This window comes from Salvelinus alpinus, chromosome 30 (genome assembly GCF_045679555.1).
Source record: "Salvelinus alpinus chromosome 30, SLU_Salpinus.1, whole genome shotgun sequence".
Taxonomy (NCBI): Eukaryota; Metazoa; Chordata; class Actinopteri; order Salmoniformes; family Salmonidae; genus Salvelinus; species Salvelinus alpinus.
The window spans coordinates 1,672,927-1,685,341 of NC_092115.1; the positions used below are offsets into that span (position 1 = coordinate 1,672,927).

At 44.2% G+C, this 12,415-nt stretch overlaps 1 protein-coding gene across 1 annotated transcript in view; it reads left to right on the plus strand.

The window, feature by feature from the left end:
- LOC139560186 (pituitary adenylate cyclase-activating polypeptide type I receptor-like) overlaps positions 1-12,415 on the plus strand; it is a 78,625-nt gene that overhangs the window by 42,949 nt on the left and 23,261 nt on the right. Inside the window, exons 7-9 of the mRNA XM_071376734.1 lie at positions 6,645-6,777; positions 8,921-9,074; positions 11,072-11,132. Coding sequence (XP_071232835.1) covers positions 6,645-6,777; positions 8,921-9,074; positions 11,072-11,132 — 348 coding nt within the window. The remainder of the gene's footprint in view (positions 1-6,644; positions 6,778-8,920; positions 9,075-11,071; positions 11,133-12,415) is intronic.

Genomic DNA, 12,415 nt, shown 5'->3' on the forward strand with positions numbered 1-12,415 from the left:
TAGCCATGTAAAGTCAACCAGCTGTCCCTCTCATGATATCAGGCCTAGCCATGTAAAGTCAACCAGCTGTCCCTCTCATGATATCAGGCCTAGCCATGTAAAGTCAACCAGCTGTCCCTCTCATGATATTAGGCCTAGCCATGTAAAGTATCCAGCTGTCCCTCATGATATCAGGCCTAGCCATGTAAAGTATCCAGCTGTCCCTCTCATGATATCAGGCCTAGCCATGTAAAGTCAACCAGCTGTCCCTCTCATGATATCAGGCCTAGCCATGTAAAGTCAACCAGCTGTCCCTCTCATGATATCAGGCCTAGCCATGTCAAGTATCCAGCTGTCCCTCATGATATCAGGCCTAGCCATGTAAAGTCAACCAGCTGTCCCTCATGATATCAGGCCTAGCCATGTAAAGTATCCAGCTGTCCCTCATGATATCAGGCCTAGCCATGTAAAGTCAACCAGCTGTCCCTCTCATGATATCAGGCCTAGCCATGTAAAGTATCCAGCTGTCCCTCTCATGATATCAGGCCCAGCCATGTAAAGTCAACCAGCTGTCCCTCATGATATCAGGCCTAGCCATGTAAAGTCAACCAGCGGTCCCTCATGATATCAGGCCTAGCCATGTAAAGTCAACCAGCTGTCCCTCTCATAATATCAGGCCTAGCCATGTCAAGTATCCAGCTGTCCCTCATGATATCAGGCCTAGCCATGTAAAGTATCCAGCTGTCCCTCTCATGATATCAGGCCTAGCCATGTAAAGTATCCAGCTGTCCCTCTCATGATATCAGGCCTAGCCATGTAAAGTATCCAGCGGTCCCTCATGATATCAGGCCTAGCCATGTAAAGTCAACCAGCAGTCCCTCTCATGATATCAGGCCTAGCCATGTAAAGTATCCAGCGGTCCCTCATGATATCAGGCCTAGCCATGTAAAGTCAACCAGCAGTCCCTCTCATGATATCAGGCCTAGCCATGTAAAGTATCCAGCGGTCCCTCATGATATCAGGCCTAGCCATGTAAAGCAACCAGCTGTCCCTCTCGTGATATTAGGCCTAGCCATGTAAAGTCAACCAGCTGTCCCTCTCATGATATCAGGCCTAGCCATGTCAAGTATCCAGCTGTCCCTCATGATATCAGGCCTAGCCATGTAAAATCAACCAGCTGTCCCTCTCATGATATCAGGCCTAGCCATGTAAAGTATCCAGCGGTCCCTCATGATATCAGGCCTAGCCATGTAAAGTCAACCAGCGGTCCCTCGTGATATCAGGCCTAGCCATGTAAAGTCAACCAGCTGTCCCTCTCATGATATCAGGCCTAGCCATGTAAAGTCAACCAGCTGTCCCTCTCATGATATCAGGCCTAGCCATGTAAAGTCAACCAGCTGTCCCCCTCATGATATCAGGCCTAGCCATGTAAAGTATCCAGCTGTCCCTCATGATATCAGGCCTAGCCATGTAAAGTCAACCAGCGGTCCCTCGTGATATCAGGCCTAGCCATGTAAAGTCAACCAGCTGTCCCTCTCATGATATCAGGCCTAGCCATGTAAAGTCAACCAGCTGTCCCTCTCATGATATCAGGCCTAGCCATGTAAAGTCAACCAGCTGTCCCTCATGATATCAGGCCTAGCCATGTAAAGTCAACCAGTGGTCCCTCATGATATCAGGCCTAGCCATGTAAAGTCAACCAGCTGTCCCTCTCATAATATCAGGCCTAGCCATGTCAAGTATCCAGCTGTCCCTCATGATATCAGGCCTAGCCATGTAAAGTATCCAGCTGTCCCTCTCATGATATCAGGCCTAGCCATGTAAAGTATCCAGCGGTCCCTCATGATATCAGGCCTAGCCATGTAAAGTCAACCAGCTGTCCCTCTCATGATATCAGGCCTAGCCATGTAAAGTATCCAGCTGTCCCTCATGATATCAGGCCTAGCCATGTAAAGTCAACCAGCTGTCCCTCTCATGATATCAGGCCTAGCCATGTAAAGTCAACCAGCGGTCCCTCGTGATATCAGGCCTAGCCATGTAAAGTCAACCAGCTGTCCCTCTCATGATATCAGGCCTAGCCATGTAAAGTCAACCAGCTGTCCCTCTCATGATATCAGGCCTAGCCATGTAAAGTATCCAGCTGTCCCTCTCATGATATCAGGCCTAGCCATGTAAAGTCAACCAGCTGTCCCCCTCATGATATCAGGCCTAGCCATGTAAAGTCAACCAGCTGTCCCTCTCATGATATCAGGCCTAGCCATGTAAAGTCAACCAGCTGTCCCTCTCATGATATCAGGCCTAGCCATGTAAAGTCAACCAGCTGTCCCTCTCATGATATCAGGCCTAGCCATGTAAGGTCAACCAGATGTCCCTCATTATATCAGGCCTAGCCATGTAAAGTCAACCCCCTGTCCCTCATGATATCAGGCCTAGCCATGTAAAGTTAACCAGCTGTCCCTCATGATATCAGGCCTAGCCATGTAAAGTCAACCAGCTGTCCCTCTCATGATATCAGGCCTAGCCATGTAAAGTATCCAGCTGTCCCTCATGATATTAGGCCTAGCCATGTAAAGTCAACCAGCTGTCCCTCATGATATCAGGCCTAGCCATGTAAAGTCAACCAGCTGTCCCTCGTGATATCAGGCCTAGCCATGTCAAGTATCCAGCTGTCCCTCTCATGATATCAGGCCTAGCCATGTAAAGTCAACCAGCTGTCCCTCTCATGATATCAGGCCTAGCCATGTAAAGTCAACCAGCTGTCCCTCATGATATCAGGCCTAGCCATGTAAAGTCAACCAGCTGTCCCTCGTGATATCAGGCCTAGCCATGTCAAGTATCCAGCTGTCCCTCATGATATCAGGCCTAGCTATGTAAAGTCAACCAGCTGTCCCTCGTGATATCAGGCCTAGCCATGTAAAGTCAACCAGCTGTCCCTCTCATGATATCAGGCCTAGCCATGTCAAGTATCCAGCTGTCCCTCATGATATCAGGCCTAGCCATGTCAAGTATCCAGCTGTCCCTCTCATGATATCAGGCCTAGCCATGTAAAGTATCCAGCTGTCCCTCATGATATCAGGCCTAGCCATGTAAAGTATCCATCTGTCCCTCATGATATCAGGCCTAGCCATGTAAAGTCAACCAGCTGTCCCTCATGATATCAGACCTAGCCATGTAAAATCAACCAGCTGTCCCTCATGATATCAGGCCTAGCCATGTAAAGTATCCAGCTGTCCCTCGTGATATCAGGCCTAGCCATGTAAAGTCAGGTGGGAAAACGATAAATACCAGATTACAATAACAAATTAAACATTTTCAAAGATCTGTGCCTCGAGACAATCCTGTCTCTCTACGGACAATTCCTTTGACGTCATGGCTTGGTTTTTGGAGACCAGACTACAGAGGTAAAGAGGGAGTTTACCCAAAAGGGCTTTGTAGATGAACACATACACATGTATCTTTCTGCGCATATAACGTGAGGCCCAACCTACCATTTGGTACAATGTGCAATGGTGGGTGGGTGAGTGACTAAGCATTTGTAATAAAGCCCAAGGTTGCATGATAAACAGAGTCTAGTCTCTGTAAGACAGAGGAGGTTGCATGATAAACAGAGTCTAGTCTCTGTAAGACGGAGGACGCTGCATGATAAACAGAGTCTCTGTAAGACAGAGTAGGCTGCATGATAAACAGAGTCCAGTCTCTGTAAGACAGAGGAGGCTGCATGATAAACAGAGTCCAGTCTCTGTAAGACAGAGGAGGCTGCATGATAAACAGAGTCCAGTCTCTGTAAGACAGAGGAGGCTGCATGATAAACAGAGTCCAGTCTCTGTAAGATGGAGGAGGCTGCATGATAAACAGAGTCTCTGTAAGACAGAGGAGGCTGCATGCATATACACAAGTCACCATAATCGATTACAGAGAGGAAAGTGGCCTGAACAAGCTTCTTTCTAGCCATAAGCAGGAAGCAAGACTTATTACGAAAATAAAAACCCAATTTCAATGTAAGCTTCCTCACGAGATTATCCACATGAACTTTAAAGGACAACTTGTCATCCAACTAAATACCTAGGTATTTGTAGGATGACGCTTTTTCAATGGATAAGCCACCAGATGTGACAATGCTAACGTTCACTGGCAGAGTTCTAGCTCTGGTAAAGGTCATATTTATTTATTTTACATTCGAGACCAGTTTGAGACCATAAAGGGAGGCCTGCAGTGACTGAAAAGCAGTGTGGAGCTCTTCCACAGCCTGAACCAGAGAAGGAGCACATGAATATGTAACTGTATCATCTGCATGTAGATGTAACTTTGCTGGTTGCATCCCATTTCCAAAATCATGAATAAACATTGAGAACAACACAGGAGCTTAAACGGAACCCTGGGGGACACCTCTATTCATCTCTAGAATGCTAGACTTGTGATTGTCAGTATCTACACATTGTGTTCTGTCAGAAAGATAGTTCCTAAACAATTTACTGCCCCTTCACTGAGACCAAAGTTTCTGAGTCTAGCTAGCAACAATTCATGGTCAACTGAATCAAAGGCCTTTGATAAATCCACAAACAGAGCAGCACAATGTTGCTTTTTATCCAGTGCATTAATGATGTTGTTTACCACTGCCATAAATGCAGTTACGTTGCTGTGCCCTGTTCTAAAGCCAGACTGAACCCCGCTCAGTATGTTCTGTTCAATGAAGACGTTTTTTAACTGTGAGTTCACTAGGGATTGATAGACTTTGGCCAGGATAGGGAGTTCAATAGGGATTGATAGACTTTGGCCAGGATAGAGAGTTCACCAGGGATTCATAGACTTTGGCCAGGATAGGGAGTTCAATAGGGATTGATAGACTTTGGCCAGGATAGAGAGTTCACCAGGGATTCATAGACTTTGGCCAGGATAGGGAGTTCACTAGGGATTCATAGACTTTGGCCAGGATAGGGAGTTCACTGGGGATTCATAGACTTTGTCCAGGATAGGGAGTTCACTAGGGATTCATAGACTTTGGCCAGGATAGGGAGTTCACTGGGGATTCATAGACTTTGTCCAGGATAGGGAGTTCACTAGGGATTTATATACTTTGTCCAGGATAGGGAGTTCACTAGGGGTTCATTGATTTTGTCCAGGATAGGGAGTTTAGAGATAGAACGATAGTTATTAGCATCTGAGGGATCTCCACCCTTTAGCAGTGGGAGGACATCAGCTGAATTCCAAATGCTGGGTATGGAATTGGTCAAGAGACTCAAGTTGAAAATGTGAGCCACAGGTTCAGTAATAATACCAGCTGCTATCTTTAAGAGGGAGGGGTCCAGGTTGTCTGGACCTGCAGACTTTTTACTGTCTATTGCCTTTAGTGCTCAGACATGCTATAGACCTCAGTATAAGAAACAGGCTCAAAGATAAAATGGTTCACATGAGGGCCTATATCATAGTTGACTGTAACAGAGCTGACATTAGAGGCCTGGGCCCCACCATTATCAACAACTGAACCAGCAGGTATGAAGTGCTTGTTAAAAAACCCTACAATATCAGCTTTATCCTTCACATCATTAGAATCCATCATTAAATGGTCAGGAAGGTCAGAAGATATATTAGGACCTGACACTGATTTGATTAGCTTCCAGAACTTGGTAGGGTTGTTTAGGTTCTCTGTGACTGCATTTAAATAGTCATCTGATTTGATTAGCTTCCAGAACTTGGTAGGGTTGTTTAGGTTCTCTGTGACTGCATTTAAATAGTCATCTGATTTGATTATCTTCCAGAACTTGGTAGGGTTGTTTAGGTTCTCTGTGACTGCATTTAAATAGTCATCTGATTTGATTAGCTTCCAGAACTTGGTAGGGTTGTTTAGGTTCTCTGTGACTGCATTTAAATAGTCATCTGATCTGATTAGCTTCCAGAACTTGGTAGGGTTGTTTAGGTTCTCTGTGACTGCATTTAAATAGTCATCTGATTTGATTAGCTTCCAGAACTTGGTAGGGTTGTTTAGGTTCTCTGTGACTGCATTTAAATAGTCATCTGATCTGATTAGCTTCCAGAACTTGGTAGGGTTGTTTAGGTTCTCTGTGACTGCATTTAAATAGTCATCTGATTGGATTAGCTTCCAGAACTTGGTAGGGTTGTTAAGGTTCTCTGTGACTGCATTTAAATAGTCATCTGATCTGATTAGCTTCCAGAACTTGGTAGGGTTGTTTAGGTTCTCTGTGACTGTATTTAAATAGTCATCTGATTTGATTAGCTTCCAGAACTTGGTAGGGTTGTTTAGGTTCTCTGTGACTGTATTTAAATAGTCATCTGATTTGATTAGCTTCCAGAACTTGGTAGGGTTGTTTAGGTTCTCTGTGGACTGCATTTAAATAGTCATCTGATCTGATTAGCTTCCAGAACTTGGTAGGGTTCTTTAGGTTCTCTGTGACTGCATTTAAATAGTCATCTGATCTGATTAGCTTCCAGAACTTGGTAGGGTTGTTTAGGTTCTCTGTGACTGCATTTAAATAGTCATCTGATTTGATTAGCTTCCATATAGGAATGTAGACTATTCCTATATTCATATGTCCAGTCATGTAGGCTATTCCTACTTTCATATGTCTCGGACCCGTCCGGACCCAGCCGGACCCGGCCCAATTTAACCCCTGCTTCTATCTCTCTCTCTCCTCCCTCCTCTCTCTCAGGAAGCTCCACTGTACCAGGAACTATATCCATATGAACTTGTTCCTTTCCTTCATGCTGAGAGCTATCTCTGTCTTCATCAAGGATGGGGTTCTCTATACACAGGAGGATGAAAACCACTGCTTCAGACACACCGTGAGTTACACACATACACACACCGTGAGTTACACACATACACACACCGTGAGTTACACACATACACACACCGTGAGTTACACACACAGACACACACCGTGAGTTACACACATACACACACCGTGAGTTACACACAGACAGACACCGTGAGTTACACACACAGACACACACCGTGAGTTACACACACAGACACACACCGTGAGTTACACACATACACACACCGTGAGTTACACACACACACACACCGTGAGTTACACACACAGACACACACCGTGAGTTACACACACAGACACACACCGTGAGTTACACACACAGACACACACATACACACAATGAGTTACACACACAGACACACAATGAGTTACACACTTACACACACCGTGAGTTACACACATACACACACCGTGAGTTACACACATACACACACCGTGAGTTACACACATACACATACCGTGAGTTACACACATACACACACCGTGAGTTACACACACAGACACACAATGAGTTACACACACAGACACACACAGACACACAATGAGTTACACACTTACACACACCGTGAGTTACACACATACACACACCGTGAGTTACACACATACACACACCGTGAGTTACACACATACACACACCGTGAGTTACACACACAGACACACCGTGAGTTACACGCACAGACACACACCAGCGCACAGACACACTGAGTTACACACACAGACACACCGTGAGTTACACGCACAGACACACACCAGCGCACAGACACACTGAGTTACACACACAGACACATTCATATTTCCACCATATAATTTTTATTTTTATTTATTTAACTAGGCAAGTCAGTTAACTTCTCTGCGCTACGGATCCGTTTAGCGGGATCATTTTCCTAAACAACCGCTAAATTGCAGGGCGCAAAATATTACAAAAAATATTTATAATCATGCAATCACAAGTGAAATATACCAAAACACAGCTTAGCTTGTTGTTAATCCACCTATCGTGTCAGATTTTGAAAATATGCTTTGCAGCGAAAGCAATCCAAGCTTTTGTGAGTGTATCAATCAATGCTACAACAGCTAGCCCCAAATTAGCATGGTCACGAAAGTCAGAAAAGCAATAAAATGAATCGCTTACCTTTGATAATCTTCGGATGTTTGCACTCACGAGACTCCCAGTTACACAACAAATGTTATTTTTGTTCGATAAATATTACTTTTATAACAAAAAAACGCCATTTGGGTTGCGCGTTATGTTCAGAAAACCAAAGCCTCGTTCCGTTCGACGAAAATTCCAAAAAGTATCCGTAATGGTCGTAGAAACATGTGAAATGTTTTTTATAATCAATCCTCAGGTTGTTTTTAACAAACATAATCGATTATATTTCAACCGGACCGTAACCTATTCAATAAAAGACAGAAAGAAAATGTTGAGCTACCCCTCTCGTGCGCAGGAACTAATCAGAGGACACCTGACTAGTTTTGAAAAATCTCGCTAATTTTTCAAAATAAAAGCCTGAAACTATGTCTAAAGCCTGGTCACAGCCTGAGGAAGCCATTGGAAAAGGAATCTGGTTGATACCCCTTTAAATGGAAGAAAGACGGGCCGGGAAACACAGATTAAACAAAACAAAAAAATCACTTCCGGGTTAGATTTCCTCAGGTTTTCGCCTGCAGAATCAGTTTTGTTATACTCACAGACAATATTTTGACAGTTTTGGAAACTTTGGAGTGTTTTATATCCTAATCTGTAAATTATATGCATATTCTACGATCTGGACCTGAGAAATAGTCCGTTTACCTTGGGAATGTTATTTTAAAAAACAAAAAAAATCTGACCCCTAGCGTCAAGAGGTTTTAAAGAACAAAATCTTATTTTCAATGACGGCATAGGAACAGTGGGTTAACTGCCTTGTTCAGAGGTAGAACGACAGATCAGCAGTGGTGGTGTTATACTGTATGCGTCCACTAGGTGGAGTGTAAAGCAGTCAAGGTGTTATACTGTATGTGTCCACTAGGTGGAGTGTAAAGCAGTCAAGGTGTTATACTGTATGTGTCCACTAGGTGGAGTGTAAAGCAGTGATGGTGTTATACTGTATGTGTCCACTAGGTGGAGTGTAAAGCAGGCATGGTGTTATACTGTATGTGTCCACTAGGTGGAGTGTAAAGCAGTGATGGTATTATTCCACTACTGTGTGATGTCCAACTACTTCTGGCTGTTCATCGAAGGCCTGTACCTCTTCACGCTGCTGGTCCAAACCTTCTTCCCAGAGAGACGATACTTCTACTGGTACACCGTGGTAGGATGGGGTGAGTAGAATAATTTGGCTACCAACTGGGTTTGATCTCTGCTAGCCCACAGCTACGTTTTTCAGAATATTGGCTGTTGCAGCTTTTGGTTCCTGGTTGGCTTTGTTCCTGGTCCATTATTACAGGGTGGCAGGCAGCCTAGCGCTTAAGAGTGTTGGGCCAACAACCGAAAGGTCGCTGGTTTGAACTCCCGACCCGACTGTTTGATCAATCTGTCGATGTGCTCTTGAGCAAGGTACTTAACCATAATTGCTCCTGTAAGTCGCTCTCGATAACAGCGTCTGCTAAATTACTAAAATGTAAAATGTAATATTTACAATGTCACTGCCCTTATCTGCTGCTTGAGCCCAATGTCACGGCCCTTCTCTGTTGGTTGAACCTAATTTCACATCCCTTATCTGCTTATCTGCTGGTTGAACCCAATGTCACGTCCCTTATCTGCTGGTTGAACCCAATGTCACGTCCCTTATCTGCTGGTTGAGCCCAATGTCACGTCCCTTATCTACTGGTTGAACCCAATGTCACGTCCCTTATCTGCTGGTTGAACCCAATGTCACGTCCCTTATCTGCTGGTTGAACCCAATGTCACGTCCCTTATCTGCTGGTTGAACCCAATGTCACGTCCCTTATCTGCTGGCTGGACCCAATGTCACGTCCCTTATCTACTGGTTGAACCCAATGTCACGTCCCTTATCTGCTGGTTGAACCCAATGTCACGTTCCTTATCTACTGGTTGAACCCAATGTCACGTCCCTTATCTACTGGTTGAACCCAATGTCACGTCCCTTATCTGCTGGTTGAACCCAATGTCACGTCCCTTATCTACTGGTTGAACCCAATGTCACGTCCCTTATCTGCTGGTTGAACCCAATGTCACGTCCCTTATCTGCTGGTTGAACCCAATGTCACATTCCTTATCTACTGGTTGAACCCAATGTCACGTCCCTTATCTGCTGGTTGAACCCAATGTCACGTCCCTTATCTACTGGTTGAACCCAATGTCACGTCCCTTATCTACTGGTTGAACCCAATGTCACATCCCTTATCTACTGGTTGAACCCAATGTCACGTCCCTTATCTGCTGGTTGAACCCAATGTCACGGACCTTATCTGCTGGTTGAACCCAATGTCACGTCCCTTATCTGCTGGTTGAACCCAATGTCACGTCCCTTATCTGCTGGTTGAACCCAATGTCACATTCCTTATCTACTGGTTGAACCCAATGTCACGTCCCTTATCTACTGGTTGAACCCAATGTCATGTCCCTTATCTGCTGGTTGAACCCAATGTCACGTCCCTTATCTACTGGTTGAACCCAATGTCACGTCCCTTATCTGCTGGTTGAACCCAATGTCACGTCCCTTATCTACTGGTTGAACCCAATGTCACGTCCCTTATCTACTGGTTGAACCCAATGTCACATCCCTTATCTACTGGTTGAACCCAATGTCACGTCCCTTATCTGCTGGTTGAACCCAATGTCACGGACCTTATCTGCTGGCTGGACCCTTTGCTCTTGTAAGTCTTATCAATGTCTTCAGGTTTCAGATCAGATTCCTCATCTGTTCTCTCTGTCTTCAGGTTTCAGATCAGATTCCTCATCTGTTCTGTCTGTGTGTTTAGGTTTCAGATCAGATTCCTCATCTGTTCTGTCTGTGTGTTTAGGTTTCAGATCAGATTCCTCATCTGTTCTGTCTGTGTGTTTAGGTTTCAGATCAGATTCCTCATCTGTTCTGTCTGTGTGTTTAGGTTTCAGATCAGATTCCTCATCTGTTCTGTCTCTGTCTTCAGGTTTCAGATCAGATTCCTCATCTGTTCTCTCTGTCTTCAGGTTTCAGATCAGATTCCTCAGCTGTTCTGTCTGTGTGTTTAGGTTTCAGATCAGATTCCTCATCTGTTCTGTCTCTGTCTTCAGGTTTCAGATCAGATTCCTCATCTGTTCTCTCTGTCTTCAGGTTTCAGATCAGATTCCTCAGCTGTTCTGTCTGTGTGTTTAGGTACTCCCACCATTTGTGTGACTGTCTGGGCTACTCTGAGGCTTCACTTTGACGACACAAGGTACGTCCAAACCACAGCTACATCTTTACATGACTCAATATTTACAACAGGCAGACAAACTGCACATTCACTGTCTGTTTATACATCCAGAACAAACTTGTGACCTTGTGCTTTTGAATAAAGAACACCTGCACATGACATATGCTGCTCCCAAGCCTTTTAATGTATTTCCTTTAGCCTGTACCAGGTGAAGGCCTTTTAATGTAATTCCTTTAGCCTGTACCAGGTGAAGGCCTTTTAATGTAATTCCTTTAGCCTGTACCAGGTGAAGGCCTTTAATGTAATTATTTTAGCCTGTACCAGGTGAAGGCCTTTTAATGTAATTCCTTTAGCCTGTACCAGGTGAAGGCCTTTTAATGTAATTCCTTTAGCCTGTACCAGGTGAAGGCCTTTAATGTAATTATTTTAGCCTGTACCAGGTGAAGGCCTTTTAATGTAATTCCTTTAGCCTGTACCAGGTGAAGGCCTTTTAATGTAATTCCTTTAGCCTGTACCAGGTGAAGGCCTTTTAATGTAATTAGTTTAGCCTGTACCAGGTGAAGGCCTTTTAATGTAATTCCTTTAGCCTGTACCAGGTGAAGGCCTTTTAATGTAATTCCTTTAGCCTGTACCAGGTGAAGGCCTTTTAATGTAATTCTTTTAGCCTGTACCAGGTGAAGGCCTTTTAATGTAATTCCTTTAGCCTGTACCAGGTGAAGGCCTTTTAATGTAATTCCTTTAGCCTGTACCAGGTGAAGGCCTTTTAATGTAATTCCTTTAGCCTGTACCAGGTGAAGGCCTTTTAATGTAATTCCTTTAGCCTGTACCAGGTGAAGGCCTTTTAATGTAATTCCTTTAGCCTGTACCAGGTGAAGGCCTTTTAATGTAATTCCTTTAGCCTGTACCAGGTGAAGGCATTTTAATGTAATTCCTTTAGCCTGTACCAGGTGAAGACCTTTTAATGTAATTCCTTTAGCCTGTACCAGGTGAAGGCCTTTTAATGTAATTCCTTTAGCCTGTACCAGGTGAAGATCTTTTAATGTAATTCCTTTAGCCTGTACCAGGTGAAGGCCTTTTAATGTAATTCCTTTAGCCTGTACCAGGTGAAGGCCTTTTAATGTAATTCCTTTAGCCTGTACCAGGTGAAGGCCTTTTAATGTAATTCCTTTAGCCTGTACCAGGTGAAGGTCTTTTAATGTAATTCCTTTAGCCTGTACCAGGTGAAGGCCTTTTAATGTAATTCCTTTAGCCTGTACCAGGTGAAGGCCTTTTAATGTAATTCCTTTAGCCTGTACCAGGTGAAG